Below are 8,449 nucleotides of genomic sequence, written 5' to 3'. Positions count from 1 at the left end.
CCTCCTCAGGTTCCATTAATTTGCTAGAGCAGTTCAGGGAACTCGGAGAAACACGGTACTCACCAGCCCACCGGCGTGTTGCGAAAGGGTATAACTCAGCAGCAGCCGATGGAAGAGTTGCATGGGGCCAGGTACAGGGCAGGGCGTAGCGTGTCCACGCCCTCTCCAGAGTGTGCCCTCTCCCTGGCTCTCCAACCCAGAAGCTCTCCGAGCCCTGTCCTTTGGGGTTTTACGGAGGCTTCATCACATCGGCGAGATTGCTTAAATCCTTAATCCCTGGTGATTGAACTTGGCCTCCAGCTCCTCTCTCCTCCCTGGAGGTCAGGGGAAGAGACTGGAAGTTCCAACCCTCTAATCACATGGTCCCCTCCACTGGAAACCATCCCCCCCATACTTAGGTGGGGTCCAAAAGTCACCTCATAGGCATAGCAAGACACTCTTATGGCGCTCACCACTTAGGAAATTCTTATGAATCACAATATTACGGATACGGTAGTAGGACACATGAAAGGGTCTGTGAAGAAACAGCTTCCCCGCCCACCAGCCTCGCCCCCTTTCCAGTTGGCTTTCCCCACCTCCTCTCCTCTCCCCCATGGGCCCCTCACTAGAAACAGCAGAACTCAGGGCCCTTCCCCCACTACGACTGCATCTTCACACACCGTTCATGGCCTTGACCTTCTCTTCATTCGCTCATGCCTTAGCTCATTCAACAAACCAATGTTGACCGCCATGAGATTCACTGATGCCAATCATCAAACAATAAGACTGTTTAGTAAGGCTGATTCTAATGATAAGAATTGTTTTTACAGGCTATGCTAGTAATTGTTATATTAATAGAGGCTTATTCCCTATAAATAATGTTTATTGGGGACTCTTCAAATAACAATAATACTATCCATATTTATAGAGGCTTCTTGTATTAACAGTGACAATTAAGGCCTTCTCTAATAATACTTCACCGAGGCTCCTTTAAGTAGAAATACTGAGCAAGACTCATTCCGGTAATCGTATTTACAGGGCTTACTCTAGCGGTGATAATGCCATTATAAGTCCACACTCAGCCCTCCAACTTCTTACTGTGCACTCGAAGAGGATTTTCAGTCCTCGCACCTCTGCTCCCCCCGTGACCTCCCCACATCTGAATAAACGGCACCTCCACTTCTGAAAATGCGTTTGGAACTGGACTCCATCCTGCTCAGCCAGTTGTCACCCTGATGCAAGCCAGCGTCACCTGTCACCTGGCTTATGGCCACATCTTCCTAGCCAGCTCTGTCTCTGCCCTTATGCTCCCCCTGACCCTTGAAGTTCATTCTATGTGCAGCCTCTAGAGAGACTTTTATTAAGATCATGTTGCTCCTGCTCTAAGGCCTGAAGGGGCTCCCATCTCAGGTGAACAGCTCATGTCCATCAAGGCCATCCAAAACGCCACATGTCCTGGCCCCCACTAACTCTCTGGCTTAGTCCCCCTCCCTCGCTGCAGGGGTCCTCAAGACCCCCCTCGGGTTCAATGAGTTGCTGGAAGCACTCAGAGAGTTCAGGAAAACTGTTAACACTCACAGTTACATTACAGCAAAAAGACACCGCTGAAAATCAGCAAAGGCATGAGCCTCGGTGGGCGGCTTCGGGGGGAGACCAGATACCAGCTTCCACTGTCCCTTCCAGGGGAGTCTCGGAACAGCACTCACTTCTCCCAACAATGACGTGCGATGATTTGCACGGACTACTGCCCGCCAGAGAAGCTCACCCAAACCCTGGTGTCCAGAGTTTTTACTGGAGGTCAGTTTTGTAGGCATGGAGCACCCACGTGGCTGACCTGAGGTATTCAGTCTCCAGCTTCTCCAGGGGTCAAGCTGATATAGTGCACCCTAACACCCTCCCCCACCCCCCAAACCACGTCGATAGCATAAACTATCTGGTGTGGCCCGAGGACTCCAGGTAAACAGAGACACTTATTAGGGGGGATGTTCCACGGGCTTAGAGGTTCCCTCGCAGAAGCCAGGCGGGTGAACCTTTCTTCGGTCAGTGGTGGTTGTGATAAGACGTAGGGAGATGAGAAACAGGGTTACAGCCTCGAACCTGGAAGAGGGATGAAGGTGAAATGGGGCAGGGTTGAGGGAGGAATTCTAGAGAAGTATGAATTAGGAAGTAGATGTGGGGCTGGGAAAGAAGATAGGGTTAAGTCTCAGGATGAGGATGGGCTTGGGTTTGGGGTGGGGGTGGAGTTGAGTTTGAGGCTGGGTTTGTGAACAAGAATGGGGTTAGGCTAGAGCATAAGGATGGGGTTAAATTAGGGATTGGGGTAGGTTTGGGGTTCGAGATGGTTTTGAATTTAGAGTTGGTTTCAGGGATTGAGTTGGAGCTGGGATTACGGATGGGGTTGAGTTGAGAAGTGGGTTTGGAAATGAGAACGGGGTGGGGCTGGAGGGTAGGGATGGGGCTAAGGATGGGTTTGGGAGTGGGACGGGGTCAAGATTGCAGATGGGCTCTGGGCTCTGGCTTTCGCCTCACCATATGCCCACGGCCAGACTTCCCGAAGGCTGTCCGGCTGCTTCTCGCCAGAGCCATGTGTACAGCCACTGTGTCCCTACTGCTCACGACCTGGATCCGCCTCTGAAAGTCTGTCCTCGTGATCGTGTTCACAGGAGTTCTCAGAAGTTACCTCACTCGTGAGGGTCCGGAAGAGGGCTAGGGGCCTGCCAACTGGAATCTCCCACAAAGGAAGAGGACCGGCCTCCTGGGTCAGGGGTTCCCCTCTTCTCCAGCTATCCTAGGGCTGCTGGCTCAGTTTGTCTTCACAACAGAGGTCCTCTCTGGGGCCATTCCAGCTTTGCAGAGGTCAAGTTTGCATGGGCCTTCTACTTGAGCTGTGGCACCTTCACCTCATACCTGCTCACAGGTGAGGTGCCGCCCAGGACCCGATGTCTGTGTTGGGGGAGGAGGCCCGTGCTCGGAAGGCTAGGGGTTCCTGCGCTGATGTCCCTGGGCCTCCCGCCAGGCACCATGGTCCTGGGAAGGAAGCCAGGGGCTAGAAGCGGAGTCATCTCTGCACTGATCACGTGAGGATGTGGGCGTGTCTTACCCTCCACAGATTTTCAGAACTGCGATTCAGTATTTTTGCTTGTCCTGAGCATGAGCTCAAAGCAGAGATTCAGGAGTCCCTGGTCCCCACTTCCTCCCTTGGTCCTGGGAGTCCTGGCCTCCAGCTCACTCCTTTTGTGGGGACCCTAGAGTGCCCCCCCTCCCAGAACAGAAGGTTGCAAAACCCACAGGAAAACATGACGCGTCCCCCAACTGTCCTCTCTGGCCACATCCTCCCCTCCCATTTAACTCACACCCTGGCCTCATTTGCCACCTCCACCTCTGAGCCCCCAAGCTTCTCTCTCTCCTCTTCCGGGAAGCCCCCTCTGGTGTGGATGGCTTCGAGGGCGGGAGGTGTAGAAGCTGAGACAAAGAGACCAAACCACTGCTGATGATGTCTCACCCTCTGCCACCACACAGTGTGAAAGGAACCGGGACCTCGGGGAGGGGAGACTTTATCAGTGCGAGCCAGGAAGGGAGGGTGTGTGTGACAAGGGTGAGTTGCCGGGAACTGAGCTGGGGGAGACAGAAGTGGCCTTGTCTTCAGTGGTGCAGGCTATCCCGCTGCCTCTACCGCCTGCCGACTGCCTTTTCTTGGGCTCAGAGGACGCAGGAATCTGGGACCACAGCCTCCTTCTCCTCCCTTGGAGACCCAGGAGTCTGGATCGCCAGCATCTTCGTCTCCCAGGACCCAGAAGCCCAGCGCTCCCCCACTCCCCATGGAGCCCTGTCGGTCCCTGGCACTGCTGGCTGGCTCCCTGGGCCTGATATCTGTCATAGTTGCCCTGAGCACGAATTTTTGGTTCGTGGCTGTGGGGCCCACGTCCACCTCTCACTCTGGCATCTGGCCAAGGAAGGGAGATGAACTCCCAGCAGGTAAGCGGGAGGGGCTCTCCCATGGGGGCACTGCTGGAGGGGACAATCCCTCAGAGGTCTTGTCTTGGAGCAGGCTATATCCAAGTGACAGAGACCTTCGGCATCCTGGCCGCCCTGTGCAGCCTGGTGTCCATGGGCCTACTGGTCCTCTCCTGCGTGCCCTCGCTGTCTGCCCCTGGCCGTGGGCCTCTGGTCTCGTCCATCATAGCCTTTGCTGCAGGTAAGCTGTCCAGACTGCCTGTGGGCCCCGGGAGCCGTGAGTGACCTCGCAGTGGCTGAGTGGGCCCTCTTGTCTTTGCCCCTAGCCCTCTCCTTGACGGTGGCCATGGCGGTCTACACCAACGAGCGGTGGAACCAACCTCGTCATCCCCAGATCCAGTGCTTCTTCTCCTGGTCTTTCTACCTGGGCTGGCTTTCGGTCCCCCTCTTGCTCAGCGCAGGTGACTGCCACCCCAGGAGCCTGGGAGGGCCAGCTGGGTCTCTGGAAGGACACAGGAAGGGCAAGTGCTAATTTGTCCCCACCACTGCAGGTGGCCTGAGTCTAGGCGCTCACTGCTCCCGCCCCCAGTCTGGCTACGAGACCCTGTGAGATCCAGGAGAGGACAACAGAATGGGTGTGAGGCCCCCTTCTCCTCCCAAGGGTCCATCGAGAGCCACCTGACGCCCGGCCCACGTCCCCTGCCCTTTCTCAGCCTCTTCATTTGTTTCTTCATTCCTTCAACAAAAATTTACTAGAATCTGGTTGTTCTGATTCATTCAATCGCAACATGAGCCGCCGGCACGCCAGCTCCAGGGTGGGCGACACTGGGTCCCCGAAAGAGTCAGACCCCGCACCTGCTGTCTGGGTGGCTCTCACCTGGCGTGGGGCCTAGTATGGACGCGGCACTGCCCCGCGCCCTCTCCCCCATTCTCTGGCCTTGTCTTGCTCCCCACTTCCATCTCTCTCCTTCGTCCTTCCTTCTCTTCTTCCCTGCCTGACTCCAGTGTTCCTCCACTTGCTCCCCCTGATTTCGTCACCTTGCCTTCGTTCCAGCCCCCGTGCTCATTTCATTGATTCATTCGGTTCTTCTCCAAGCTTTTCCTGAATGCGTCCCGTCTACTGGGCGCCAAGGGACACGGACATGAGTCAGACTCAGGGCCCGCCAACGGGGGCTGAGAGGCGGGTGGGGGAAGGCCGCCAGCATAGGTGGAATAGCAGGAAGAACCCAGGGAGGAGAAGGGACAAGGGCCGAAGGTGTTGTGGGGGATGGAGGTGAGCTTTCCAGGGAAAGAATGTGTAGAGACTTCTGCAGGGCCAAGGAAAAGTAATGCAGGGAAAGGGACCCCAAGGCCGAGGCAGGTAAAGGCCGCAAGTGTTCCCTGGATGGATCAAGGTGCTTTGTGGCCGGGATGCAGGATGTGGGGCTGGTGGAAAACGAGGATGGAGAGCAAGCAGGAGCCAGGACCCTGCAGCTGACTCTTCCCTGAGCAGAATGTGGAGCCAGGGTGTGAGCAGGGCAGGGGCGGTGTCAGCTGCAGGAGACAGGGAGCTCTCCGGCCAGGCCATTCGGGGGAGGACCACAGGGAGAGAGCAGCTTGGCAACTCGACAGGCGGGACGTGAGGCAGGACAAGGCCTGGCTGGGACCTAGGCGCAAGATGGGAAGGTGCGACAGAGTCAGAGAGACAGGAGGAACTGGACTCAGCAATCCAAGGCCTTCGTGGGGTGAGGGGCGGGAAGCGGGCAGGGCCAGTGCCCAGGGGTAGGGGGCGCTGAGCTCATGTGGGAGGTGGCTGGGTGCCAGGGTCTCTGGCAGGCGGCCAGGAGCAGACGCACCCTGCAGGCTGAGGCTTGGGAGAGACACCTGGGCTGGAGACGGAGTGTCGGAGTGTCGGTGGCTGCTGGACTGTGGGGCTGAGGAAGCACCTGGTAGAAAGTGCTGGATGGAGCCGCTACGAAGTAGAGGGAGCAGAGGCCTGTGGGGGCCCTGGAGGCACAGCCAGAGCTGGGGACCAGGAGCCTTAGAGTCAAGGGAAGAGAGGTTTCTAGAAGGTGTCATGGCCCCTCAGGCCTCCCTCAGACCTGCCATCTGACTCTGAGCTGTCACTTCACTAGGAGAGCTGCGTGTGTGTGTGTGTGTGTGTGTGTGTGTGTGTGTGTGTTTATCTCTTTAAGGGGCCAGTGGGCGAGGGTTCTGGAACTCCTGTTGCCTCACAGACACTGGGCTTCCCCTCCTCCACCCCTCTGGGCTCTGCACCTAAGCAGCCCTGGTAGCTAGGTGTGAGTCACTGAGGTGGGTGTATGTGGTGGGCGAGAGGACTGGACAGGCCTAAGGGGCATTCCGCTGGGGGATGAGGGTCTCTGGAAGACTGAGGGGTCCCTAAGCAGCGACCCCGGGGAGGGAGGGTCTCAAAGTACCCAGTAGGGGGGCTTGAGGAGGGGCCCTCAGCTTGGGAGGAACTGAGGGAGGCACATCTCCAGGTCTTCAGAAGTAGGGCCTCAGGCAGGGGCGCTGCAACGTGGAGAGACATGGGTCATGGGGAACTGAAGGAACGGGGAGAGGGGCTTGGGGGGCGGGAGGGATGTTGGCCAATACAGTCTGTGTGCCCCCCCACCCCACCCCCCGCAGCAGCCTCCCTGGCATGGGGGTGAAGCGGAGCCTTCAGAGCGGGGGCGTCCTGCTGGGCCTCCTGGCCAATATCCTCACCATTCTCTCCACTGCCACCAACTACTGGATCCGCTTCCCCGGGGGCCACAGTGGCCTGTGGCAGGAGTGTAAAGGCGGCATCTGCCCCAACATCCCCTGCCAGAGTGAGGCTTCGCCCCCGCTGCAGAGCCGGCCCCAGCCCCGACCGCAGCTAGCTCCCTCGCCTGACACGATTGGGCACATCCTGCAGCGCCCCCGAGGCCACCACGAGCATAAACATCCCTTCTGACAACCTCCAAGCCCCCCGTTCACACTCCGACTCTGCTCCCAGCCCCGTGCAGGCGGGTGGGGGCGCGGGCCAGGGGTGGCGCCAGGGCGGGGCTGAGGCGGCCTGCTCTCCCCAGCTGTGCTGGCGGCGACAGGGGCGTGCATGGTGCTGGCGGCGGGCTCCAGCCTCGTGGGCTTGGTGATGGGGCTCCGGATCCTGTGCCAAGACAGCGACTCGCGGGGCCAGACGACGAGTGTTATCTACTTCCTCTGCGGTGAGACGGCAGCGGGCCCCCAGGCTCAGGGAGGGCCTGGGGGTGGAGGGGACAGGGGCCCAGGGGTCGCGGCTTGAGGCCCCAGGAAGTCACCGGAGGGGAGGGGCTGGAGACCCGGGGGCGGGGTCAGGTTGCTCCTGGAGGAGGTGGGCGTGGCTTGTTAGAGCCAGGAGGGCGGCCCCTAGGGGGCGTGGCCTGGGACGGCTGGCGCGGTCCGGGTGGGGCCTCGCTGCGGTTCCCCGGGTTCCGCTCACCTGGTTGGTGGCTGCGGCCCAGGCCTGCTGCTGCTCATCGCCTTGACAGGCTACACGGTGAAGAATGCGTGGAAAAACGACGTCTTCTTCTCCTGGTCCTATTTTTCGGGGTGGCTGGCTTTACCATTCTCTATTCTCGCGGGTAACTTGGACAGCGGGAAGAGGGTGAAGGAGACTGCCCAGGGGGCCCTCCCCCCGCAGAGACTCCCCAGCCGCCCTCCCGGGAACCCCCACTTTGACTTCCCAGGGACTCCCCCAACACACTTCAGAAACGCCCTGGAGCTTCAAACCCCAGGGGCCGTTTCGGCCAAGCGCCCCAAGACCCACTGTCTCCCACCTGGCCTCCGCCGCCCTCCTTCCAGGCTTCTGCTTTCTGATGGCGGACATGATTCTGCAGAGCACGGATGCCATCAGCGGGTTCCCCGTGTGCTTGTGACCGCAGCCTGCCTGGGGCAGAATAAAGGAACAGCTTCCACTGCCGCGGCTCCGCCTGCCTTACTGGGGCACGTGGGGACGCGGATACGGGCGACAAGGACAGATGTGGGAACATGACCATGAGGAGCACGAGGACTCGGACACGGGCGACACGGAGGCTCCTCGTACCTGAACATGACCTGGAAGGAACGTGGAGACCTGGGGGACATGGGCATGGAGACGCGAAAGCGGAGTGGACCAGGGGCACAGATGAGTAGGGGAACGGGGACACGGGGTATTGGAATCAGGAGGAGGGACTGGGGCGCATGGAGACGATGTAGGGACACGGGCATGGAGAAAATGGGGAGACGGACACGGGAGGACTAGGAGGCGCGGGGGCACCGGCACGGGGTGGGCGTGGGGACACGGGCGCCGCGGCTTGGATTGGCTTGGAGGAGACGGGGAACTCGGGAAACGGGTAGGTCCGAGGACGCCGGGAAAAGTTTGGCACGACAGAGAGGAGTCCCCCACTCGGAGGACGCCTCCCTCCCTAGACGACCTTTCCCCTAGTTCCCGGCCACGCCCCCTTCACAGAGCCCAAGGCGCCTCCGCTCCGGGTCCCGCCTCCCCGGTCCCGCCGCGCTGGCCACGCCCCTCCCT

The 8,449-nt window shown here is 59.4% G+C and overlaps 2 protein-coding genes across 2 annotated transcripts; both read left to right on the top strand.

Annotated features, from left to right (window-relative positions):
* The first annotated feature begins 3,460 nt into the window (after window positions 1-3,460).
* Window positions 3,461-4,712, top strand: NKG7 (natural killer cell granule protein 7). The gene is made up of 5 exons (XM_016125776.2): window positions 3,461-3,574; window positions 3,683-3,954; window positions 4,028-4,174; window positions 4,260-4,394; window positions 4,485-4,712. Exons 2-5 carry the CDS (start codon window positions 3,798-3,800, stop codon window positions 4,541-4,543), a joined length of 498 nt encoding a protein of 165 aa, XP_015981262.2. The 5' UTR covers window positions 3,461-3,574; window positions 3,683-3,797; the 3' UTR covers window positions 4,544-4,712.
* Window positions 4,713-6,363: 1,651 nt separating this feature from the next.
* Window positions 6,364-7,851, top strand: CLDND2 (claudin domain containing 2). The gene is made up of 4 exons (XM_016125782.2): window positions 6,364-6,743; window positions 6,984-7,121; window positions 7,398-7,517; window positions 7,738-7,851. Exons 1-4 carry the CDS (start codon window positions 6,515-6,517, stop codon window positions 7,809-7,811), a joined length of 561 nt encoding a protein of 186 aa, XP_015981268.2. The 5' UTR covers window positions 6,364-6,514; the 3' UTR covers window positions 7,812-7,851.
* The last annotated feature ends 598 nt before the right edge of the window (window positions 7,852-8,449 follow it).

This window comes from Rousettus aegyptiacus, unplaced genomic scaffold, assembly GCF_014176215.1.
Source record: "Rousettus aegyptiacus isolate mRouAeg1 unplaced genomic scaffold, mRouAeg1.p scaffold_m13_p_14, whole genome shotgun sequence".
Classification (NCBI taxonomy): domain Eukaryota; kingdom Metazoa; phylum Chordata; class Mammalia; order Chiroptera; family Pteropodidae; genus Rousettus; species Rousettus aegyptiacus.
The sequence above is the reverse complement of the archived record's forward strand: the minus strand, read 5'-3'. Positions and strand labels throughout refer to the sequence as shown.

Bases quoted from the DNA above. Each gene is read 5' to 3' on its own strand.
- NKG7 (XM_016125776.2), top strand. From the start codon at position 3,798: ATGGAGCCCTGTCGGTCCCTGGCACTGCTGGCTGGCTCCCTGGGCCTG. The intron at 3,955-4,027 runs GTAAGCGGGAGG...GTCTTGGAGCAG, and splicing joins GGGAGATGAACTCCCAGCAG to GCTATATCCAAGTGACAGAG. The intron at 4,175-4,259 runs GTAAGCTGTCCA...CTTTGCCCCTAG, and splicing joins CATCATAGCCTTTGCTGCAG to CCCTCTCCTTGACGGTGGCC.
- CLDND2 (XM_016125782.2), top strand. From the start codon at position 6,515: ATGTTGGCCAATACAGTCTGTGTGCCCCCCCACCCCACCCCCCGCAGC. The intron at 6,744-6,983 runs GTGAGGCTTCGC...TGCTCTCCCCAG, and splicing joins CCCCAACATCCCCTGCCAGA to CTGTGCTGGCGGCGACAGGG. The intron at 7,518-7,737 runs GTAACTTGGACA...CCCTCCTTCCAG, and splicing joins ACCATTCTCTATTCTCGCGG to GCTTCTGCTTTCTGATGGCG.